At 36.6% G+C, this 27648-nt stretch overlaps 1 protein-coding gene across 5 annotated transcripts in view; it reads right to left on the reverse strand.

The window, feature by feature from the left end:
* Positions 1-27648, reverse strand: part of prkcbb (protein kinase C, beta b) — a 167745-nt gene that overhangs the window by 42953 nt on the left and 97144 nt on the right. For 3 of the 5 annotated variants that reach the window (XM_067382261.1, XM_067382260.1, XM_067382258.1), the window contains 7 exons: positions 21842-22015; positions 16599-16690; positions 9282-9344; positions 8810-8848; positions 7786-7924; positions 6218-6298; positions 5581-5688 (listed from right to left, as the gene is read on the reverse strand). In XM_067382261.1, the coding sequence (XP_067238362.1) occupies positions 5581-5688; positions 6218-6298; positions 7786-7924; positions 8810-8848; positions 9282-9344; positions 16599-16690; positions 21842-22015 (696 nt within the window). The remainder of the gene's footprint in view (positions 1-5580; positions 5689-6217; positions 6299-7785; positions 7925-8809; positions 8849-9281; positions 9345-16598; positions 16691-21841; positions 22016-27648) is intronic. The other 2 variants (XM_067382262.1, XM_067382259.1) reach the window with 1 other exon arrangement.

Raw genomic sequence — 27648 nt, forward strand, 5'->3', positions numbered from 1 at the left:
TATATCTCGCAATTCTGACTTTATATCTCGCAATTCTGACTTTATATCTCGCAATTCTGACTTTATATCACACAATTCTGACTTTATATCACGCAATTTTCCCTTTATAACTTGCAATTCTGACTTTGTCACAATTCTGAATTTATATCATGCAATTCTGATTTTATAACTCGCAATTCTGACTTTATATCACACAATTCTGACTTTATATCATGCAATTCTGACTTTATAACTCCAATTCTGACTTTATATCTTGCATTTCTGACTTTATATCACACAATTCTGACTTTATATCTCGCAATTCTGACTTTATATCACACAATTCTGACTTTATATCACACAATTCTGACTTTATATCACGCAATTCTGACTTTATATCACACAATTCTGACTTTATATCATGCAATTCTGACTTTATATCATGCAATTCTGACTTTATATCATGCAATTCTGACTTTATATCACACAATTCTGACTTTATATCACACAATTCTGACTTTATATCACACAATTCTGACTTTATATCTCGCAATTCTGACTTTATATCATGTAATTCTGACTTTATATCATGTAATTCTGACTTTATATCATGCAATTCTGACTTTATATCATGTAATTCTGACTTTATATCATGCAATTCTGACTTTATATCACACAATTCTGACTTTATATCACACAATTCTGACTTTATATCATGCAATTCTGACTTTATAACTCCAATTCTGACTTTATATCACACAATTCTGACTTTATATCACGCAATTCTGACTTTATATCATGCAATTCTGACTTTATAACTCCAATTCTGACTTTATATCACACAATTCTGACTTTATATCACACAATTCTGACTTTATATCACGCAATTTTCCCTTTATAACTTGCAATTCTGACTTTGTCACAATTCTGAATTTATATCATGCAATTCTGATTTTATAACTCGCAATTCTGACTTTATATCACACAATTCTGACTTTATATCAGACAATTTTGACTTTATATCATGCAATTCTGACTTTATAACTCCAATTCTGACTTTATATCTTGCATTTCTGACTTTATATCACACAATTCTGACTTTATATCACACAATTCTGACTTTATATCACACAATTCTGACTTTATATCACGCAATTCTGACTTTATATCACACAATTCTGACTTTATATCATGTAATTCTGACTTTATATCATGCAATTCTGACTTTATATCATGTAATTCTGACTTTATATCATGCAATTCTGACTTTATATCACACAATTCTGACTTTATATCACACAATTCTGACTTTATATCTCGCAATTCTGACTTTATATCACACAATTCTGACTTTATATCACACAATTCTGACTTTATATCACACAATTCTGACTTTATATCATGTAATTCTGACTTTATATCATGCAATTCTGACTTTATATCATGTAATTCTGACTTTATATCATGCAATTCTGACTTTATATCACACAATTCTGACTTTATATCACGCAATTCTGACTTTATATCACACAATTCTGACTTTATATCACGCAATTTTCACTTTATAACTTGCAATTCTGACTTTATAACTCCAATTCTGACTTTATATCACACAATTCTGACTTTATATCACGCAATTTTCACTTTATAACTTGCAATTCTGACTTTATAACTCCAATTCTGACTTTATATCACACAATTCTGACTTTATATCACACAATTCTGACTTTATATCACGCAATTTTCACTTTATAACTTGCAATTCTGACTTTATAACTCCAATTCTGACTTTATATCACACAATTCTGACTTTATATCATGCAATTTTCACTTTATAACTTGCAATTCTGACTTTATAACTCCAATTCTGACTTTATATCACACAATTCTGACTTTATATCACACAATTCTGACTTTATATCACGCAATTCTGACTTTATATCACGCAATTCTGATTTTATAACTCCAATTCTGACTTTATAACTTGCAATTCTGACTTTGTCACAATTCTGAATTTATATCATGCAATTCTGATTTTATAACTCGCAATTCTGACTTTATATCACACAATTCTGACTTTATATCAGACAATTTTGACTTTATATCATGCAATTCTGACTTTATAACTCCAATTCTGACTTTATATCTTGCATTTCTGACTTTATATCACACAATTCTGACTTTATATCACACAATTCTGACTTTATATCACACAATTCTGACTTTATATCACGCAATTCTGACTTTATATCACACAATTCTGACTTTATATCATGTAATTCTGACTTTATATCATGCAATTCTGACTTTATATCATGTAATTCTGACTTTATATCATGCAATTCTGACTTTATATCACACAATTCTGACTTTATATCACACAATTCTGACTTTATATCTCGCAATTCTGACTTTATATCACACAATTCTGACTTTATATCACACAATTCTGACTTTATATCACACAATTCTGACTTTATATCATGTAATTCTGACTTTATATCATGCAATTCTGACTTTATATCATGTAATTCTGACTTTATATCATGCAATTCTGACTTTATATCACACAATTCTGACTTTATATCACACAATTCTGACTTTATATCACGCAATTCTGACTTTATATCACACAATTCTGACTTTATATCAAGCAATTTTCACTTTATAACTTGCAATTCTGACTTTATAACTCCAATTCTGACTTTATATCACACAATTCTGACTTTATATCACGTAATTTTCACTTTATAACTTGCAATTCTGACTTTATAACTCCAATTCTGACTTTATATCACACAATTCTGACTTTATATCACACAATTCTGACTTTATATCACACAATTCTGACTTTATATCACGCAATTTTCACTTTATAACTTGCAATTCTGACTTTATAACTCCAATTCTGACTTTATATCACACAATTCTGACTTTATATCATGCAATTTTCACTTTATAACTTGCAATTCTGACTTTATAACTCCAATTCTGACTTTATATCACACAATTCTGACTTTATATCACACAATTCTGACTTTATATCACACAATTCTGACTTTATATCACGCAATTTTCACTTTATAACTTGCAATTCTGACTTTATAACTCCAATTCTGACTTTATATCACACAATTCTGACTTTATATCACACAATTCTGACTTTATATCACGCAATTTTCACTTTATAACTTGCAATTCTGACTTTATAACTCCAATTCTGACTTTATATCACACAATTCTGACTTTATATCATGCAATTTTCACTTTATAACTTGCAATTCTGACTTTATAACTCCAATTCTGACTTTATATCACACAATTCTGACTTTATATCACACAATTCTGACTTTATATCACGCAATTCTGACTTTATATCACGCAATTCTGATTTTATAACTCCAATTCTGACTTTATAACTTGCAATTCTGACTCTATATCATAAAATTCTCACTTTATAACTTGCAATTCTGACTTTATAACTTGCAATTCTGACATTATATCACACAATTCTGACTTTATATCATGCAATTCTCACTTTATAACTTGTGTTTAGATCTCGCAATTCTGAGAAAAGAAGTCACAATTGCAAGATATATAGACTCGCAATTGCAAGAAAAAAAGTCAGAATTGTGAGATAAAAACTCACAATTACCTTTTTTATTTTTTATTTCATGGCGGAAACAAGCTTCCACAGTCTGGTTGCCAGCATTCTATAGAATATCCTCTTTTTTGTTGAACAGAAGAAAGAAACTACTACAGGTTTGTTACTACTTGAGTAAATGATGCTAAAATTGTCATTTTTGGGTGAACCATCCCTTTAATGGATCCAAAAAAAAATAGGCTTCGCCTTTGCATTTATTGAATTTCTTCAGCAATTTAAATTACTGAATGTATGAAAATTAAAATAATATCATAATGTAATGTAGATAATTTTTCTTTTGTATTTCATTATTATTATTGTTGTTGTTTTAATTTGTGCATTACAGTAATAAGAACTGGGAAATTACAATAAAGGTTTTAATGGTCCTAAAAATATACTCGACTTTCTTTATTTTTCATGTTCTTATTATATTTGCGTCCTCCACGGCACATGCCTGGGTTTCATTCTTCTACAAAATGCATTTTTTTCTTTTGTCAGCAGCCATATGCTCCACTCTGACACCGCAGTGACAAGGAGAAAGAACAGAAACATGTAAAGAATAAACAAATAGGAGACAGCTCCCTTTCGAGCACTTTTTAGGGAATACATTATACTATTGACTAAGATGCCCCTGACATTCTGAGGCTTTTGTCTGGTTTGGTTGGGGCTTTATCTTCAATAAAAAAATAAAAAAAACATTCATATCCATTCAAAGTCAGCCTAGCCGTGCTCTAGTAAAAGCAGACAACAGAGCAGAGATCCTGGGTCCTGCACACAGTTAAGAGTCATTGCCATTCCCACTGTGTGCCGTCTAAGGCCGTATGTTTGTGTGCTTTTATCTGCAGGAGAGAAGATCTCTCAAATAAAGAATTAGATCATGTGTACTCGCTGCTTCACCTACCAGCGCTCGAGTCTAGAGCAGCACTGGCCTGCTAATAACAGAGAGAGAGAGAGAGAGAGAGAGAGAGAGAGAGAGAGAGAGAGAGAGAGAGAGAGAGAATGAAGGATTGAAAGAGAGAAACAGACAGAACTGGCCATTTTTGAGAGGGCCGTGACATGCATATTGAAAGGCTAGGTCAGAGGTTGTGGTATTTTTCAAGGCTGCTGAGAGCAAACTGCAATGACCACTGCTGCTATGAATAAGTGATTCATTATGCATCACATGAGGTCACAGAATTACTGGACATTTTCATTCAAAGCGACTTATGTGAACGGCAGAGACAGTCACCTTGAAACAACTTTCTCAGGGACACGCTGATGAGTTGGACTGTATCGGCACCTTTCCGGGCCATGAGTCACCCTGAACTGAATTTGACCCTTTTTGGGTTCACTCAGGCCAAGGGGTCAAGGTGTAACTTGTTAGCATGACCCTCTTAGCCCCCTGCTGGTAGATGCTGTAACCATTCTGCTGCATCTTTCTCCAACGACGGTCAATCAATAAAAGGCATGACATAAATGAATACAATTATTTTTGTAATACGGTAATGTGAACTGGGTAAATAAAAAGTAATGCAATTTATAAACTCCACTGTTCAAAAGCTGAATTTTCAGCATCATTACTCCAGTCTTCAGTGTCACATGATCCTTCACAAATCATTCTAATATGATGATTAGATACTCAAGAAACATGTATTTTTATTAGCAATGCTGAAAATAGCTGTGCTGCTTAATATTTTTGAACAAACCGTGATATATATATATATTTATAATGGTTCGAAAGAACAGGAAGAACAGCATTTATTTCAAATAGAAATCTTTAGCAACATTATAAATATCTTTCCTGTCACATTTAATTAATTTTAATGCATCCTTGCTTAAAAGAAAATAATTTGTTTCTTTAAAAAAAAAAAAAAACTGTATTTGATGACCAAATAATAAAAATACTAATAATGTCAAATGTTTTGGACATGTCTTTGCAGTATGAGATGGGAAGTATGTGATGTATACTGGCTGCTCACCCCTTTGCAGATGGCCACAGCCTCCTTGGACATGGATTTGGGATAGGACACATGGTGCTCCATAATGGACTGAAAAAGCTCATCTTCATCCTCACCATCAAACGGGGGCTGTGGAAAGAGAGAGAAGAGAGGGTGAAGATGACAGGAAGATTCTGTTTACTTTTACTATAAATGGTGGATGATAATAACATGGATTATGTCTCGTTTGCTTGCAGTTTTCACCAGCGTCCCTTTAACTTAAGAAATTTGAAAGTCAGCACATTAAAAGTGCCTTTTCAAGTCTTGTTTATTTAGGGAAGACTAGAAAAGAGAATTACGACATCCTTTTGTCAGGACAGCTCAGCAGCAGCAGCAGCCTCCCCTGGAAACAATTCAGACTTTTTTTCTTCAGCTTTCAAAGCTTGACTTGTTTCAGAACAATTCATAAATAATTGACTGAGCCCGATAGGCATGAAATACTTGCCGTTAGTCTCGGGAGATTTGCAGAGCGTAATTAATAAAAACTGACCTTGAGATAGCGAGAGGTGATTTACTGCAAGCAGCAGAGAGGAAATGAAACGGAGCGAATGAGAGAAGGCCAAAAAGGCACAAACCCCTTGACGTAGGCCTTCTTGATCTGGGTTGTCATAACTCTTACCTGCCCGGCCAGCATCTCATAAAGCAAAACTCCAAAAGCCCACCAGTCCACTGACTTTCCATATGGCTGGTAAGCGATGATCTGAAACGGACACACACAGAGCGTAAGGCGTAAACAGAACCAATTACAAATGAGTAACACTCCAAGGACAACTGTAATTATTTAAATCAATCCGTGCTATAGAGTTTCAGGAGCACTGAAATGTTCATGGTGCATTCAACACGTGTCACAATGTGTCTCATGCACACAATATGAAACAGCTTAAGCTTTGAGGACCAGATGACCCTGAAATCTTTTCACTCCTACAGCGTATTGTGTCTGGGTTTGGAAGTGTGTTGTTGACATGAATCCATCTCTAGCTCATGCTGCTGCTGTTACACTTGGAGCTGTACCATCTGGTGCTCGGTGAGATGAACGTGAGATGTCTACTCTCTATTGCATGACGCTACCTCTGGGTAACACACCCATTTTCTTTACTACGAGCATATGAGATGGCAATAAAATGGTTAATATCGAAAGGATGTCTTTCAGTAAAACAATACAAAGCCTAATCTTTTGGCCTCTCATTTAAAATATCTTTTGGTAAACTCATTTTAAAACATTTAGACATTTGCATAAATGATTTCTATGTTACGTGTAACCGAATTAAGTGAGTTTTTTTAAAAACAACACAGTATGAGAGAATGCAGCCATTATAAAGAATATACTGCAGTTATTATATGCTATGTTTTTATGTGTCTTATTTTTTGTATCATTTATTATTAAGGTGTCTAACCTCTTGATATTTGCCTGACATTTGAGTTGAATTATCTATAATGTTAAACTAGAGCCGGTTATATTGGATTCTGTCATTATGTTAACCTAAGGACTGCTACACTTAGCAGAATAAAATGTTTTATATTATTGTTCTTTGCCGTTTTAACATTTTTAATATTGTAAAACCAGCCAAATTTATAATAACTAGTATTTAAATCAAAATCCTGTATTTGATTCATTTCCTTCTATTGTGGCACAGTGTTGCCAACATACCTCATGAATAATCTCATTACTAATCACAAACTATTTATAAAAGGAATATCTAGAGGAAGTCCTTTTTATACTACCAATCAAAAGTTTGGGGTCTATAAGATTATTTTTTAGAAGAAAGAAATTAATACTTCAAATCATGGATGCAATAAATTGATAAAAGGTGACAGTAAAGAACTTTGTTTACATGTGACAAAATATTTCTAGTTCAAATAAATGCAGTTTTAAATGTTAATAATATTTCCAGGCATGAAAAGGGGTCAGGGGTGAAGAAGTTGAGAAGGATATCACCCCTCTAGGGGGTCCGGGGGCATGCTCCCCCGTGAGAAAAATTTAAATATTCCATATTTAAGGCATCAATCTGATACTTTTTTTGCCAACCTGGGGAGAGCTGGAGAAACTTAACTTCAGCCATGAGTCAAAAATTGCAATTGTTCATGAATTATACACACATGAAATGTGTAGGCCACAAGCTCTTCTCTCTCATTCAATACTTCACTACTCATCAACACACATGTACAGGACCCTTTCTGAGCACTCACCTCAGGGGCGATGTAGTCAGGGGTCCCACAGAAGGTCTTGGTGGTGATTCCATCTAACATGTTCTCCTTGCACATGCCAAAGTCAGCAATTTTGATATGACCCTCTGCGTCCAACATCACGTTATCCAACTTTAGATCTCTGATGCAGAAAGAGGTGAGACGAGCCAGAATGAGCAAGAACACGGAATGAGTGTGAGACTGTGTCATTCAATTATGTCTGAGTATGTGTTATGGCTGGCAAAAATTCAGGACAATCTCATTGGCTGCGCACACACACACACTAGTGGTCTACTACTTGAGTTAAGGAGCATATTTAAAGGCTATATAATATATATAGGCTATTAACAGAACTGTTTTGTTCCCGCTCTCGCACTCTCTTTTGGTCACATCACAGCACACAGCACTCAAACCTTTAGCAATGAGTGCAACAAGACAAAAAAATTACTGAGGAAAAAAGTATTACAGTGCTAAATTCAGGGAAAGCGGCACTACCAATTCTACCGAGTAATAGGGAAAATATTCCTCAGACTCAGTCACCCCTCGTGTTTGCTGCTAAACAGGTGAGCCAGGGTATAGCACGCAACAACAAAATATTTAGCTATTTTTATTTTTTAGCTATTTAGCACTTTTTTCCTAAAGTATTTTAAATGAAATGCCATATGGATGCATCGGTTTTAAATGATTCACAGAAAGTTACTAACTATATTGTTGTATTTCAGTCCAAAACAATATTTAATAATCTTTCTCAAGTCGAGAACTATTCTAATAATGCAGACTTAATGGCCAAATGGGAATAAAGCATATAAAATCATTGCAATTTTCATTCACTCTTTTTATGTTCCCAGCAAAATCATCTCAACTACACCATTAATATTCATTACACTGGTCAGCCTATGCAGCTTTATAAAGGGAAGCACAGGTGAGCTTGATGAAGGAGAAAAAAGAGCTTTGTAAAGAATTCATGAATGTTGTCTGTTTGCAGTGGAAACATGTTTTGTGTTAACAGCATGGATTACAGCCCTACTTCCTGTTTAGGCCATCGTCCAGGGGCTGTCTTGCTACACTGGTACAAGGAAAAAGAATAATGTTTTTGTAATGTAATGAAACGCAAAACAATTTAAAACTCTGCACTGTTTGATTAAGTCGCAGGTCATGTTTAATTAATCACAACCCAAGATGTCCAATGGAAAGACATATTGCGTTGTCAATGTTTTACTGGCTGAATGATCATCACTCAGTTAAACAACAGTACAATAAATTGAACGGACAGTACTTACATCCCTCAAAGCCTTGTTTTGTTTTGCTTGTTTAAGATCAATTGCTATGTGTAATCAAGTGCGTTTTGGTGTGTGTTGTTCTGGAAGCAAGTCGTCTAATACCCCAACCCCTCTAAAGATCCTTGCTGCGGCCATAATGTGCAGTCAATTGTTATAAGGAAGTCTCTTTTCACTTCTATGTGTGACTGATATGTGTGTTGCTGTCTGGGCTTCACTCACCTGTATATAATGCCCTTCAAATGTAGGAAGAACAGGCCTATGGCGATTTCTGCAGCATAGAACCTAAACACACACACACCTGAATCAATATGAACATCTGAGCACAGGAGATTAATCAGTTTAGCTGCTTTTCTTGGATAATGTGGATGGTCAGAAGCCGGTCAGATGGTCATTATCACAAAATAAACTCCAACACGAAGTAGAGCGGTCCACATAATGTGATGACTGACCAATCAGAATCTAGTATTCCAGTTTCTGTCTGATAAATAATATATAAAGGTGCGTTTGATAAAGGTGCCTTTTCTCTTGAGAGACACGGAGACTGGAGCTCTGCCCTCGGAAAAGACATTAGAGAGATAAAGGAAGCCAGATATCTGTTATTAATACAAGCCTGCAGTTATCTTTTATTTATCAGATGGCGTGTTTGTCTGTCCCATATTTTAGAGCAACATTTGAAGAGAATTAGCATTTGTGTTCAGTGACTAATGCAGCTGGGGGTGGAGCAGAAAACAGGCCTCACTATAGAGCCAGATTATGTCAAAAGATAACTTCTGTTTCCAGGCCAGAGCGGCAACCAGTCTTCGCCTATCGCCACTCAGAGAAAGAGAGAGAGAGAAAAACGAGAGGTGAATTCCCTAAACATTTGCAACACTTTTACAGCTTCATTTGTTCAAAACTCAGCGAGGTCTGTCTGCCAAAATTAGCAATGTTATTACCATTTGCGGTAAGAGTTGCTGAATGGCTTTTCATTTATGTTTGAGTGTATTATGTGAATAAATGGTAGCTATATATCCAGATACTGAAAGAATAGGGGAGGAGGAGCAAAATAAGAAGAAAATAGTAATTATGGAAGCTTTTAAACTGGTTACGCTTGCTATGGTCCGAGTCTAAGTGCAATTGTTCCCGGCACCCCCGCCACATGATAGAAAACAGAACACAGGTCAATTTCAGGGGCGTAAAATACACGGGGGACGTGTTATCCCCCGCACTTTTAATGAAACGTAAATTCGTCCCCCGCACGTTTTTTGGGCAAGTGTGTTCACATAGAGGCCAATGTGAATAAATAATGATTTAAATTCAAAGAGACAAGATGGTCTATGCATGACCTGTCGTTTTATTCTTAACTAAAATGAGGCGATCTAAACATAATGGAGCGCTCACACTCGTGTAATATATGTCTCATTCATACTCGAAGCCAGTTGGCGCTCTCTTGCAGAAAGTCCAAAACGGTTTTGTAGAAGTAATTCAGCTATTTGCTGTAGCAGCCATAGACAGTAAAAGAAATGGACACAGCGACCCCATTGGAACTCAATTGAGTCAAGTGAAGCCCATTTTTAGCGATTTTTAGCACTTCCGTTTCTGACACGCAGACTCAAACTATGCTTGATGACGTCAGCAACCTGTCTGACAGATGTAAATCTTCTAGTAGCTGTGCGTGAAAACTGCCATCGTTAATCTTGCAGAGACGGCGAGCTTGAGCGGGGAGTTCTTTGGCGTGAGTGAGCAGGAGTAAGTATTCTGATTAATTATTTTGTATAGTATTTTAAAATGTAACGCAAGTACGCCATATTAAGTTAATGCATACTATTGCCTGCGAGCTTCTCCTCCTGTCTGTACGGTAATTTCTCTAATGTGCGACAGAGAGTCGAGTGGTTATGACGCAATCGTTAGCCTATTTTTACAAAAACTGTTTCTACGGGGCCATAATGTAACATAGAAGGTAATGGAGCCCTTTATACATTGTCATGTATCTTTAGAAATAAATAATGGACAAATGGAGTCTTTAAACGCCTCAGATGTAAAGTTATTCACTGTCAAAGTGACGCCAAAATGAATGGGAGTCAATGGGATGCTAACGCAAGTGAAGTTCTGCTACAAGATGGCGGCACGCGGCCGACTTCAACTTCCGGTCGACTTCCTTGGGCACTGGTAGCAGCAGCAGCAGCTGAATAAATGCAGAAACGCATTGACTGATGAAACGTGAAGACAATGAACACATGATTGGAACAAGATATGGTTTAAGGGTTTTTAAGCCATTTCAAGGTATTTACTGACAGTAATGAATAAGAATAATGCAGTGCTAATTGACAACCTTTTTAATGTTTTTGAAAGAAGCCTCTTATGCTCGCCAAGGATGCAAATTTTTTTTATAAAAATACAGTAAAAACTGTAATATTGTGAAATATTTTTTACAAATTAAAATAGCTGTTTTCTATATGAATATAGTAAACTGTAATTTATTCCTGTGATCAAAGCTGAATTTTCAGCATCATTACTCCAGTCACTTCAGAAATCATTCTAATATGATGATTTGATGCTCAAGAAACATTTATGATTATTATCTGTGTTGAAAACACACTTAAAATTGTTCTGGAAACCACCATACATTTAATTTTTCTGGATTTTTTGATGAATAGAAAGTTCAGCGAACAGCATTTATCACTTTTGATAAATTAATGCATCATTGATGAATAAAAGTATTAATTTCTTTCTTTTTTAATCGTCCCACAAATATTTCAATGGTATCATGGTTTCCACAATCATATGAAGCAGCACAACTGTTTTCAACATTGATAATTATAAATGTTTCTTGAGTATCAAATCATCAAATTAAACTGATTTCTGAAGAATCATGTGACACTGAAGACTGGAGTAATGATGCTGAAAATTCAGCTTTGACCACATATATTGTACATTTTACTATATATTCACAAAGAAAACAGCACATTTTATTAATTAAATGTAATATTATTTCACAATATTACTGCATTTTTTGATTAAATAAATCCAGCCTTGATGAGCAGAAGAGACATTTCAATTGTACAATTACAAACTTTTGATAGGTACTGTATATTTTCTGCTTTATTCTGTGATTTTTTTTTTTTTTTACATTGTATAAAATCCATGAGGACTTAATGCACAAGTGTTTGTAGTACATAAACCAATCATAAAATGGTCATAAAATATAGGGGAAAATGTTAGATATTGGTTATTGTTCAGCAGTGTGTTTGATTTCTTACTAAAAGCAAATTGATTACAAAATTGTCAGGGATCTATGAGGGAGGACTCAAACGCAGGATAAGTGTTAAAGGTTTATTGACGAGACGTTAGACAAGATAGAGGTGAGGAGGTAAACACAGTCCAAACAATAGGAAGGGATGAGGCACAATGACAGGCAAGCTGAGGGAATGGCCGTTGAGATCAGCCCAGGATGTGAACAGGCTGGTTTGCTGGAGTTGGTGTACAGCACAAGGCCAATAGATGCAGCGAGGGCCAGACAAGATCACACAAAACATGTAGGTAAATCCCCGGGCACGATCAGGCATTGCACTGGTCTTGCTGCTCAGCTTGCAGGGACTGGAACAAACGGGAAAAACAGTAGACACAAGACAAGGTATCCAGACACAAACTTCAGCTTGGACAAGGTAGCAAACAGAAGAACACAACAGCACAATGAGGAACTCGCTTGTAGGCAAGTAGGTTTAAAGAACTGGCGAAGAGAAGAGGGAAAGAGGGCACAATATAAAGGGAGCAAAGAACATGAGGAACAGGTGACAACACTCAGACTAACAAGGACTAAACAGGAGGGCATGGTAACTGGAAATAAGTAGGCGGGTACAGAGGAGCACATTGTAAACACAAACAAAGACAAAGCTATGTGCTGACACACAACATAAAAATAGAAACATGAAACAAAGACAACACAGACAAGGCTGCCAGGGCAGGAGCCTGACAAAAATAAAAGCAAGTGATGAGATTAAAAAAATAAATTCTATCAATTAGACAAAGGTCATATAAAAACTGGTATTACACCCAACATTTCTGCCCCCCTCACTTCTGCAATGATGGCTACGCCCCTGGTTGTGTTCTTTAATAATTTGATTTACTGTATGTGTGTAGCATGAAGGTGGCATTTTGCTGCTTGCAAACAAACACTTTTAAAGGGTTAGTTCACCCAAAAAATTCTGTCATTTATTACTCACCCTCATGCCGTTCCACACCCGTAAGACCTTCGTTCATCTTCAGAACACAAATTAAGATATTTTTGATGAAATCCAATGGCTCAGTGAGGCCTCCATAGGGAGCAATGACATTTCCTCTCTCAAGATCCATTAATGTACTAAAAACATATTTAAATCAGTTCATGTGAGTACAGTGGTTCAATATTAATATTAGAAAGCGATGAGAATATTTTTGGTGTGCCAAAAAAACAAAATAATGACTTTTATATTGATGGCCGATTTCAAAACACTGCTTCAGGAAGCTTCGGAGCGTTATGATTCTTCTGTGTCAAATCATGATTCGGATTGCGTGTCAAACTGCCAAAATCACGTGACTTTGGCGCTCTGAACCGCTGATTCGACACGCTTCATAATGCTCCGAATCTTCATGAAGCAGTGTTGTGAAATCGGCCATCACTATATAAGTCTTTATTTTGTTTTTTTTGGCGCACCAAAAATATTCTCGTCGCTTTATAATATTAATATTGAACCACTCTACTCACATGAACTGATTTAAATATGTTTTTAGTACATTAATGGATCTTGAGAGAGGAAATGTCATTGCTGTCTATGGAGGCCTCACTGAGCCATCGGATTTCAACAAAAATATCTTAATTTGTGTTCCGAAGATTAACGAAGATCTTACAGGTGTGGAACAACATGAGGGTGAGTAATAAATGACAGAATTTTTGGGTGAACTAACCCTTTAAGGAAACAGCGGACTGCGAGCCATTCATTTGCCGCTCTGATTGCACTCACTCTACACGATGAAACTGCATGCTCACTCTCGCTCATATGTATTCAAGGTATACGCACCCCTACGTTTTGTTGAATTAGTGATGTTTCTGAACAAGTGCACACCTGAGACCATGTTGCTTTCACATACACGCAAATCACACCACAGTTGTGGTGCAACCGAACTCAGACCACTTCCTACAGCGAGTCTTGGGACCGGTACCATGGTGCACTCCCTGATCCACATGACAGCTTTCACATCGCCAATTTTTCATGCAAACTGTGCCCCACTTTGAACTACACTGCCATTGTGAAAGCACCCTGTTTCTTACAATCAAATAAGACTGACTCTCATTATGTCTTAATACAGGTAAATAAAAGCCCCTCACTGTGTTCCATACAACCATTGTGGAATTTTGTATGTGAAAACCTGGATCTATTTCACTACCAACAGCTACAGCATGCAGCAATCCTTCCACGTCCTCCCTGTCATTGGGTGCTTATAATCACCCTGACCTTTGAACTGTGCTGAGCTTCATATCCAACACAATAACAACGTGGCTCTCCTCCACAGAGACGGGCTAATTCTTTATGATAAAGGGCAGACAGCAAGCCGCAAGCAGAGCAAATAGAGATGAAGCTTGTTAGATGTGGAGACAGAACGCGGTTCTGAGAGGAGATTACCGCAAAGGTCAGCTCAGTCATCTACTGCCAAGGTGCCGTCCATACTGAGATCACCCTCAAACGCCTGTCTATTTGCCGTTGGTTCGTTCTTTCTTCAAATTAGTTACAGGGTGGTTCACAGGAATTTCATCTTGTATATAATGACTTTAAATGAATTCAGGAATCAGACTATATCACTTATGATTGTGCTTTGTGAATGCAAAATGTTCTGTGTTCACTTTATTAGTACGAGAACCAGTCTCCTTTTCTTATGCTAATTTTAAACAAAAGAATTGAGAAGTGTAAGAGTAGGGGTGTGCAATATTGACAAAAAATGTTAATATTTTCTTGGATTTTGCTGATAACAATAATTACACAATATTCTTCTGAGTGTGTTTTTGTGCTGGTACCTTGGCTGGTTTAGGCCTGTCGCGGACAGCCGATTCCCAAAGCTTATATTCATTCATATTTCATATTCTTCATATTCTGCACTGTGGTGGTTAGTTCACAGCGGTGACAGACATTAACATTTCATTTAGGGGTGCTAATCTGACTGGTATGGGGCATTTTTACCTTTTGAACTTTTTCTAACTTTATTAGATGTATGCATCATCTTTTATGTCAAAGTCTTACATATAATCAATATATATTATATAATAAGACAATATAGGGCTGTTACCACAATCAAATTAAATCAGAATAAAAAAAAATCCATAAGTTCAAATGACCAATTCATTCAGGAACAAAGTAAGCGACTGTCTTTAAGAATGGGTCATTGAATCATTGACTCACCAGATTCGTTTAAAGCACATGACTCATTCATTAATGAAACACTGCTGTGTGTTGCTCCAAGACACATGAGGGTTAATCTGTGGGTTTGTTTTGAACTATTTTCGTTGGTGAAATGGTGCAAAGACAGACAATACTGACAATATTGTGTGTAAAATGTAACTAAAAATATTACCTTCTTGTTTATTGAAAAAAATCAATATCGCAATCATGCTGATATTCGGAAAAACGCTGTTGCTCATGCGATGTTCCTAAACTATGATATAAATATAAGACAAAAACTCACTGAGACTGTCAATAATGTCAGCTCGCAAAACCATCATTAAAACAACAATTACACTATTACCATAGACTAAACATATTGCACACACCTATGTAAAAGAACAAATAAACTTTATATTTTTCATCTCATCTGCCTCAACTCAACATCTCATCAAATCACAGGGGGAGAGATGAATAGATCTGCAGAAATGGAGATAAAAAGAAAAAAAGAAGAGTAAAAGAGAAAGTCAAAGATGGGAAGAGCAGGTTGACCTGGCCTTCGTTCACCTAATTACGAATTATGCTGAGTAGACACCTCATTTCTCCAACAGGAGGGCACTGAGGAAGAGGAAGAGGAGGAGCGACAGCAGCAAGAGTGGCCCAAACTAGTTTGAGGTCACTTTTAAGTGACAACACAGCACAGCGGGAAACTTTTTCTGCCCTTTGAATGTCCCTCCTTTCCACCCATCATCCGATTGGGCAATAACAAGGAGAGCACCTGTTCATTCTACAGTGTGTGCTAGCTAAATGAGTTTAACCACATTCAACAAACAGACACACATTGGTAAGCTTCTCAATGACCTAATCACTGTGCTCATCGATGAACCACTCGGTGAGCTCATGGTAAAATAATCAGTTAGCTGATTGAAGTTGAGCTCTTCAGTGAGTTCAATTGTGAACAATTTCTTTGAAGTCAACATTTGACATTGGTGAACTCACCGGTGAACTCATCGATGAACTCGCTGGTGCATCAATTAACTCAAAAGGATCATTGGTCAGCTTTTGATTTGATTCTGAAAATGCCACATCTTTTCAGTGTGGCCACTTGATAACGCTATGCGGAGACAGAGATAAGAGCTGTACTTACACAGCGTGGGGCTCCTTAAACTTGCCAACCTGTTGGATATGGTACATGAGATCCCCACCATTGATGTATTCCATGACAAAGTACAGGCGGTCCTGTAGACACACAGAGACAGCTGGTTAAGGAAGAAACACTGGACAGCTGAGAATAGAAGACAGAAAGTAAGACAGCTGAATTTTCTAGTAACATCCAGCTGAATATAGAAAAGATACAGAAAGGTTTCTTTCTTCTAAGTTTTCCTTGTGATCAGTATTTTAGACGTGTAAATTTTAGAATCAAATAGGACAGAACAGTAGGTATGAAAATGTAACAATTGTGGTACCAAGTAGATTCCTTTACTACAACAGAACACAGTTCTGTAAGGTTTAGTTTAGTTTACTCAGACGTCACGGCCACAGACCGTTGGCTGAACATCTGATGCATATGGCACACTTATCCAGAAACACTTCAAGAGTTTTGAAGTCTTCATCTGGTTGGTTGAATTCTACAGGATGTCCGGGAGATGTGTATGTCGCATTCTTTAACAGTCCACCTGGAAACAAATGCTCTGACGCCAAAGCCATCGTACTTACAACTGTGATGTACGAGCACTTACCGGGATCAACTAAACGCTGGATTTTCAAAAGTATGTGAAGTTCGTAGCTTCATTGTTGCAGTAAACTTGCACAACGTTCTTGAATGAATAATTTATTACATGCACACCAGTCTGTTATTGTAGGCACATCAACTTTACATTTCAATGCCCCTAAACATGACGCAGAACAAAACTAACTGTGATTGGTTGCATTACATGTCAGTAAAATGGGATCTGGGCAGTCTTTGGCCAATGAAAGCTGCGATAGAGTCCAGACCTTCTGCCGTCAGTCTGAAGCTCTGGCTACACGAGACTAAGTTTAATTGTGTATTGATTTTGTTTTCCCTGTTCCTGTTTGCCTGAGTACTCACTCATTGTTTGTCACGATTGTTTCGGATTTGAATTACGTGCCCGTTCCATGTTATGCTGATTAGTCCCTGTATGTATTTAAGCCCTTAGTTCCTTCTGTTCATTGTGTCACTTATGTTTATGCGTTTGTACTATTATTACTGCAGTCTCCAGAGTTTTACTAGTTTGGTTGTAATTAATAGCTTTTCTGTGGTATTCTCCTTTGTCGTGCGATTGCTGCAGCCACATCGTTACAAGTTCTTGGTTCATTTTAAACTAAACAGGACAAAAGTATTCATTTACAGTAATTCAGTAGCTGTAGAGAGATTCTGTTTCACTAAAAAGAAACAGCTTATAAGAGTCATTCATTTGGGAATCTGATGGAATTAGTAATGTTGTGTGTATATAAAATATAGGATGAATAATTCTGTATATTAACAGTGAGATTGTATGAAATGCAGATGGAGTTCTGTGTGTTGGCTTTACTGTCACTCAACCCTCTGCAAAAACATTTACTGTTAGTGACACAGGCCTATAAAACATTTTTAACATCCACACACACAACTGCACATTCACAAGTACACACAAGACAAATCCCAGGGCCAAAATCCAGAGATCAAAACACATTGGACGTCTTCATATCTGCAAGTTTCAGCCACATTTTCCCTGGGCTCCATTTTATTGGCTTTCTTCCTGTAATGATGAGGCTTATTTTGCATCAGTTGCGGGTGGTGTAATTTCCTGCAGTGGTGGTGGTGGTGGTGTGTGTGTGTGTGTGTGTGTGTGTGTGTGATGGTCAGGGGAATTAGAGTCAGGGAGGATTAAGAGACTGAAAGTGATGAAGAGTGCGAGAGGGACAGGGACTGCTAGGCAGCAGTGCTTAAAGGAGGTCCCATCACTGTCAGGAAGGAAAGAGTGCGGGCGGGAAAGAGTCTTTACCTCACTCCACTACACACCAACTACCTAAACCCCCACAACTACAACACATCAGCATACAAAACCACACACATACAAACACACACACACGTACACACAAACACACACATCTGACTAACTCCCCATTATAGGCTTGAGGATAATCTACATGACTGCAGCTGTTTGGCTGTCAAATACCTCCTGTGACTGATCCCCCTCCATAAAGAAATCCCCTCCCAACACCCCACTTGGGTATCTTGCCGCTAACCGGGCTTTATTTGCTCTTAACGAACGCATGTGCGAAGGAGGAGATGATTTAGAGACGTAGCTTCATTTGAGATCCAATGCGTTTCCAGAAAAATCAGGCATAAAAGAGCTTCAGCCACATGACGTCACAATCTTTTCCTCCCCCAGAGTCTCCTTGGTTTCTGACTCAGTATTCTCTATCCTTTGACTCTCACTTCCTGTCTCGATTTCTCCGTCTCTTGCTATCTTGCTGTCGGTGACAGGGGCTCATGCGGTGCTCAGTAGGATGTTGAGAGACGGCGATGCTGCCTGTCACAGCTCTGCTGCGGCCACAGATGAGTGTGTGGCGTGCTGCCCCCACTGTGAGCATGTCACATTCACATGACCACACACACACACACACACACACACACACACCATTCTTTTCGATGTACAAATTACTGCAGTCTCTAAGCACCGTGTGGGGGATGGGGAGGGATGGAATCAAGTGTGTGTATGTGTGCCCATGTGTGTATGTTTGGTCGTGCTACAAAATCAAAGAATACAAAGTGACGTGTACCCATGTTTATTCTTATGTCAAAGAAGAGACAAGAAGAGAAAAGACGAAAAGAGAAAATGTGAGATGAGACTACAGTAAAAGAGGCAAGGACAGAAGAGACGAATAGATGAGACAAGAAAAGAGACAAGACTACAATAGAAGAGGTTATAAGAGAAGAAAAGAGGTGAGAAGAGGTGAGAAAAGAAGAAGAGAATAGAAGAGGCGAGACAAGACGAGAAGTGATGAGAGAAAAGACGAGAAAAGAACAAAAGAGAAGACAAGAAGAGAAGGGACAAGAAGAGGAGAGAAGAAGAAGTGAGACAAGATGAGAAGAGAAAAGCAGATGCGAGTTGAGAAGGGATGAGAACAGATGAAAGAAGAGGCGAAAAGCAGGGCTCTGAACCGGTTCAAGGAATGAAAACGAAAACCAGAAACAAATGAAGTTTTGACCAGAACCTAACCAGAAACGGAAACGAAATCAAATTTAATAGTTCTAAACAGAAACGCTAATTTGAAATGGCCATTAACCGGTTAATAACATTATTTCATCTTTCCATTTAATATTTTGATTTGGCAGTCAACCAATCACGAATTCAAATAGTACAGCCTCTGCAAATGTGACGCTGACGCATCCAAGGAGTGAAATGCCCGCGCTCACGCTCTAAAGTGAGATGCCCGCGCTGACACTCTCAGCCCAGCTGTCGAGTCATCATAGGTTAGGTAAGTCACAATCAAATGGCAATGCCCTGGGATTAGTCACCAACCATCAAGTATTAGGCCTACATTTAAGTGAAAATAAATGTCAAGTAATGCAGCATGTTGAGTGTTTTGAAACCAGCGAAAATTGCAGGATAGTACAATTTTCAACATCACATTATGCATCTGCAGCGCTTCTGTGAACGGAGAAAATTAGGCCTACCTACATAACACATATAAAATAAAAGGGAATATTTAGGCCTTTAGGCTAAAAATTAGGTCTACAGATTAACAAAACTAAAGTGGTTATTTGTGGCGCACTCCAAAGATCTAGGAAAGGAAACAGACATTCTGCTTGTTTTCGTTATTTGAGTGTCTTTTGTTAATGTATGAATGATGTCTTGCTTTTACCTGTATGACCATAAATTACGAAGACAGTTTACTGAAGGAAGGAAAACAAATCCAGAGGTCGCGCCGGCGCCTCACGCGCGCACACACAAATTATTGCGTTGCTTACTTGATATCGCAGCCTGTTAGATATTAAAATAAAATACATAAACCAAACGTTACACTGCTCAATTCAATTCTGTAATACAGTCTGTCGTTTACCACCCGTGACCACCGCCTCACTGTGCTGTTATATGTGAAGGATGATGTTTTGCGAGTGAAGTACAAAGCTCATATAATAAATAGTAGTTTAGCATTCGTCTCAAAAATGAAAACAGTTGGATTCGTGCCGAATGAGAAAGGTAGGCTACAGATTCACTTTAAATTAATTCGTTTTGCATCTTATTTAGTTTTATTTCCAATAAATAAACCTGTTTCTCGACTTGAATATAGCAATAGAAGCTGGAATGACATTAAAAAAGAAAAGAGATTTTTTTTTTAATCGTTTTGGCTTAACGTTTATATAGCCTGAATAGTCCAACTGTTAATTTTAGAGATTTTGTTGTACATACGTGGATAAGTAAAATAATATAGGACAGTTTTGTTCATATTTTATATTTACAAACATTATAAACAAAGCTATGTAGTCTAGGCTATTTGTAAAAATTTTACTTTTTTTTACCGATAACTTTAGTATCATTATTTCTGAATGTAATAATAAAATGCGACGTATAGGCTTATACAACTTATCTTTTTTTCCTCTCAGGAATAGCGTCGGTATTTTTAACCATGCAGCAAATATTAAAATATCTTGAAAAAATACTTTAATTTATAAACCATTGTTTTTCCTTTCATTTAGTAGGATTACACTTGGATAGAATCTTGTTATAAAAGATAATCGTTGGCCTATTGGCTAAGACGGCAAATACACTCTCTTTGTTTTTTTATAAATAAAATAATAATAATAATAATAATAAGTAGGCTACATGGAAAAAAAAAAAATTATTAACAGTTATTTTTTCTAGTCAAACCGTTTTCGGAACGTTTATAATACGAAGGAACTCTGGAACAGAAACGTTAAAATATAGATTCTGCTCAGAGTGGAATGATTGACATTTTTTTTTTTCGTTTTTAAGCCCTGGCGAAAAGAGAAGAGGTGAGACAAGAAGAGAATAGCAGAGGTGAGATGAGAAGGAATGAGAAGAGATGAGAGAAGAGGTGAAAATAGAAGAGACAAGAGAAGAGGCAAGACGAAAAGGAATGAGAAGAGATGAGAAAAGAGGCAAAAAGTGAAGAGACAAGAGAAGAGGCGAGATGAGAAGAGAATAGCCGAGGTAAGATGAGACGAAATGAGATGAGACAAAAGAAGAGGCGAGAAGAGGCAAGAAGAAAATAGCAGAGTCGACACGAGAATGAATGAGAAGAGACGAGAAAAGAGAAGAGGCGAGACGAGAAGAGAATAGCAGAGGTGAGATGAGAAGGAATGAGACGAGATGAGAGAAAAGACAAGAAGAGATGAGATGAGACGAGAAGCTGCAGTACCATGGTCTGAAAGCAGGAGTGCAGTTGAGTGAGGAAGGGTGGTTTTCCTGACAAGGCCAACACTCTCTTCTCCACCATTGTGCATTCAACATCATCATCCTGGATCACCACATCCTTCTTCAGGATCTTTATGGCAAACAGCTCATCTCCTCCCTTCCTCTCGGCCAACATCACCTACAAAATGACAAACACGGAGAGTGAATGTAGCAGAAATGTTCAGAGTTATGTTCAGAGCAAGCAAGAGAAAATGAGCAAAGCAACACCTTAACACGATGCAGGAGCTTCATTTATTAGCAGTGGATACACTGGCCTCTGACTGCGGATCAATACAGCAGCGTTTACACTCATTCTCAGCACATTTAGAGCACGTTAGGCCAGAGAACACAGATGCAGTTGGGTCAGAGATGATGTACAAGGACGGACGGAAAAGACAATGCTCTACTGCCAGTGTGAGGACAATAAGGAGCAGATTTGAGTGTGGCTCAATGGCATGGTAAGGGAATCGTGAGTGATGGAAGCGCAGATTTTAATTGTGCTCATTTTTAGGACTGAGTCTAAAGGCACATGCACTAAACAGAAGAAACGAGACAACTATAAAGAAGGAGAGGAACAAAAATTGACTTGAACTATTGTTATATTGTAAAAAACAACAACAACAAAACCCATTTTAACTGAAATAAGATTTTTTTAAATTACAAACAAACCGAACAAAAATATTTTTTTCCAAATATAAGATTAAAAAAATCAAATTAAAAGTCCAATTAAAAAGTCCAATTAAATTCATTAACTTTAACAGCGCTAAACATGTTTTCAATAAAGTCAATTAACATATCGAATACTATAACTAAAGCTAAACTAAAAAGTAAATATACTGAAAAATGAAACAAATTAAATTGCAGGATGAAAACAAATGAAATAATAATAACATTTAAAAAATTAAAGTTTTAAAAAAAACAAAACACACAATTATAGTTCCACTGAGCAGAGAGACTGGCAGCAGTGAAGCCATTTAGAAAATAAATTCTCCATTATTGAGACTGTTAAAACATCTGTTACCATACAAACATACAGTAGATGAAACATAGATGACCTAGACAAATGAAATCAAACACTGATCTCAATCATTACCAGTTATAGCACTTATATTTCACTTTCTATAGTACATTGCATCCATATGCAAATTAAGGACATTTTTCAGTAGCCTAAAAATAGTTGAAACGTTTTCAAAACTGTAGCTTTTCCAGTAACAAGCTACTTTCTTAAACAAAAAGCACACTAAGGCAGTAAACTAAGGCAGTATATCCTGCCTCTTATTTGTAGAGCCAGAAAATCCTGATTCTTTGCAGTAAATCCATTCATGTAAATGAACCCATTCAAAAAATTACTGGGTGCCATTTTAAGCATTTTTATAAAGCAAGTTGATTTTTCAAGTTGTGGAAAGAGTAACATGAGTAGCATAATTATTTAGGCGTATCTTGTAGCTTGGAAAGCTACAGATTCCAATTAGCTTCCCCAACACTGTTGTGCATGCATGTATGTGTGTGTGTGTGTGTGTGTGTGTGTACGTGATGCATTTAAACCCAATCCAATACGGCTGACACAGCCATTCTTCTTGTCACCAAAGCAATGGTGCTTCATCAGTGTGTGAAAACATCTCTCAAATAACATTACTCATTCTGCATCAAGGTGACAGTGAAAATCCTGAAAGAGGGAAAGTAATTCTTAAAGAAACTTTACGGACAGTCTGACTCTGCCTTTAAACTCTGTTGAAAATAAATGCACATATTGAAATGAGCAGAGTTATTTCAGTGTAAAGGCAGCCCCAGATGGACACCTTGTGACTGGCGAGGGGAAAAGAGAAGCGATACACTTCAACATTACAGAGGACACCATCTGCTCCTCACAAGCTCTACATCCTAACACACACACACACACACACACACACACACACACACACACACACACACACACACACACACACACACACACACACACACACACACACACACACACACACACACACACACACACACACACACACACACACACACGCAAGCACGCACACTCTACTCTGGCAGCATAGCAAGCAGGTTATGTCCATTCCAACGCATTCATTACCGCTGCATACCTGTTTAGAAATACACACATCAAACAAAAGGTACGCAACTGCACACGGTGCTCCAAAGTCTCAAGGACATTGTCAGATAGTGCAGCCACACAAAAGTGTTTGTTGGATGAGAACCGCTCCAGGATCAGCATATCCAAGGACTGAATCTGATCAATGACCATGTCTCCAACTGTGAGATCTGCATCAAACCCATAATCACAACTGGACTCATGAAAGTGCACATTTGTCAGGCTTTGAAGCTCCTTCTCCCATTTACACTTGGAAATAATTTTCTTAATGAGCATCTTTTTTGCTACTTTAGCTTTTAGCAGCAGTCAGTGATAAAGGAATGTTTTAGTAGGCTATAAAATGACAATCTATGTTACATAAAACAACTGTGATTTTCCACTTCTATTTAGTACAAATTAGTTCCAGTTTGATGCGGTCACTCTAGTTATCCTGCTTGTATGCAAGAATATTTAGAAACAAAAAATTAAAAAGTTAATTATTTTGTTAATTATGGTTGCAATATGTAACCCTAACAAAATTTACATTACTGTCAATTCAATCTTAATTAAGTGCAACAAGGTTTTGGAAGTAAAAACCCCATTCATTTTCTTCATACGGGAATTGATTTTTAACATTAAAGGGTTAGTTTACCCAAAAATTAAAATTCTGTCATTAATTCCTCACCCTCATGTCGTTCCACACCCGTAAGACTTTCGTTCATCTTCAGAACATCAGATACTTCAGAAATTAAGATATTTTTGAAAAAATCTGATGGCTCAGTTGACAGCAAGATAATTAACAGTGTCAGATGCCCAGAAAGCTACTAAAGACATATTTAAAACAGTTCATGTGACTACAGTGGTTCAACCTTACTGTTATGAAGAGATGAGAATACTTTTTGTGCACCAAAAAAACTAAATAATGACTTTATTCAGCAACATCTAGTGATGGACGATTTCAAAACACTGCTTCATGAAGCTTTGAAGCTTTACAAATCTTTTGTTTCAAATCAGTGGTTCAAAGTGTGTATCAAACTGCCAAAGTCACGTGATTTCAGTAAACGAGGCTTCATTACGTCATAAGTGTTTCGAAACTTCAATGGTTCACCACTGGGGGGCGTGACTTTGGCAGTCAACGCAAAATTGGGGTTACTTTGTGTTCTCTCTGTACTGTTACAAGTACAGCTATAAGTTAACAGATTTTTCTATTGATGAAAGCACAAATTATATGGATTAAAAGACTGCAAATCGCTGAGAAAAGTCTCAATATAGGCACAGTAAGTGGTGTGTGAAAATAAACTTGAAACGGCCTGTACATAACACGAAAGTGCATTAAACTTTAAGCTATTAAAGAAATAAAACCAGCAGATGCAACATTAAATATCAAGAATGTTTTGCTTCCCTTTTACTTGACATGATCTGTCATTAATGTAACATGAAGCAGTTGCATAAACCGGCATAACATTAGTTTTATTCTTGTGCACGCAGTAAAACAGTTTCGTTTGTTGGTGGAAGAATGAGACCATGCACTGCAAAACTGCTTGTGTTTCAGTGCGTGCAGATGGAATAAAACTATCTGTAACATTTCTCTGCCGATTGTCTCTGTGCGCTTTAACTCTCAATGCACCACAACTGCACCTGACTGGTCTCGCATTACGCTGCGTATTTAAATGTGACGCACGCATAAATTAAAATGATTTACTTTTCATGCAGTTAACGTTTCGGAATTTATTTGACCTTTTAACTTTTTGTGTAATTTGAGGACTGGTCAGCATCAGTTTAATAATTTGTTTAATAATTCATAATATTTGGACAGCCCAAAGGGCTGCAGTCCACATTTCAATGTGCAACGGGCCATTAAAGTTGCATTAATGGGTAAAGTGTATTACACTTAGGTACATTGGAATGCATTAGAAATACACTAAAGTAATAAAACTACTGATCAAGTATGTGAATTTCTTTCAACCATTTCAAAAATTTACTTTTGTAACTACTTTATATATGTATGTATATTTGCTTTGCAACAATGCAAAATTGTGAAAAGTGCTATAGAAATAAATTTGAAGTGAATTAAACAATAGCCAACCTGATTTTCAAAGTGTGGGCATAATCATAATTATAAAACTTACTTCATGATTATTTTTTTGCAACTCAAAACACATTTCCTGTAAACTTTTATCTAGGCCAATACTATTTTTACACTCAACAAGTAGAACTCAAATACAGTTCACTGAATTGTACATTTAATCATAACAGGTCAACATAGGATTCGACAAAAATAGATTATTGAAGTAGTACTTAAATACTTAAAAATGTAACAAATTAAATAATTTTATTTGCAAATTACTCAGTAACATTTGAGCTGTAGGCAAAAGTTTGAAAATTCTGCCTATACAGCTGTTAGCAGAAACAAACTTAGATGTTTCAGTTCATACCTCAAGTTCTTTGGTTTGCACAAAAAGAAAGTCTCATCTAAAAAAACATGATCTAAAAATAATTTCATCATTCTCAGATATGAAATACATGGTGAGATTTGTGCCTTTAGCTGCAATGAGTTTCTAGACTCTAAAGGTTTCCCTCTGACAAATGTGCCAAAATCTGCAACACAGATTCCCAATAGTGTGCACTCTAGCTTGTAAGTTGTTTAGCAAAAGTACAGCTAAACTGATTGTTGGTGAGTGTGATGGCATTGGCTTTATGGTGTGTTCGAAACATAGATGAGTCATTGCGGTCAACTTCTGGTTCAACCAATAGGACGATGAGGCAGGCCAATAGGGGTCAAGGTTTAGCTTCAGCAGTTATGGTGTTTTCAAGTCATGTCAGAAAGAATGTATTTATGAGATAAAATGCACATGGACATCAGCACAACTCATAATTATGAGTTTTGGTAACTAGATTTTCTTAAGAGTTTCCGAGTTAGGTGCGTATTTAAAATAGGCCTGCATTATTTCATACTAAATACAAACCCATTCATATATTTACTGACATAAATAAAATTAAACTTTATTAGGAGTTCTTCTTTATTGCACAATGCATATTTCTTAATATTAAGCCTAAAATGTGTTTAATATCTCTAATAGTAAGGATTGTATGATCACTGTATAATTTCAATGTAAGATATTTAAAGTGTACCTAAAGTATACTTGCAATAGTTTCACTTTAGCACAATCAAAAAGTGCATCTTTAGTTGGACTTCAACACAAAAATACTTGTTCCAATTTAGCAGACTTTAAGTATACCAATTTAGTATACTAAAAGGACAATTACAGGGTATTTATATTAAGTACATAAATACGTAAATGCATTTGTATAGTAGTATACTTAGCATAAAATAAATGTATTTCAAATACATTTTAGAATATTTTTCACTAGGGCACCCATGATTTTGTAGAAAAAATCTACACCAGTCAGAGAATTGGAACAAGCAAACTGTGCCCTCCCACTTCCATGAAGCACAGAGAGCAATGCCGAGTCAGTAACCCTACATTCTATATGCATAAACATCTTTAAATTAATCATTTTATTTTTCTCCATTGCTTTTAATTAGGTTGTCATTTGCAATGCCTCATTGGACTGTTGTCCTTTCCCTCATTAAAGCTGGTTAAGTTCTGAAAAACAAATACTGTTTAAAATAATTATTTTTCAGACTGCATGTTCTGGCTGACTTCAGCACTGACTCTCTTATCTGAACA

The sequence above is a fragment of the Chanodichthys erythropterus genome, chromosome 3 (genome assembly GCF_024489055.1).
Source record: "Chanodichthys erythropterus isolate Z2021 chromosome 3, ASM2448905v1, whole genome shotgun sequence".
NCBI lineage: Eukaryota > Metazoa > Chordata > Actinopteri > Cypriniformes > Xenocyprididae > Chanodichthys > Chanodichthys erythropterus.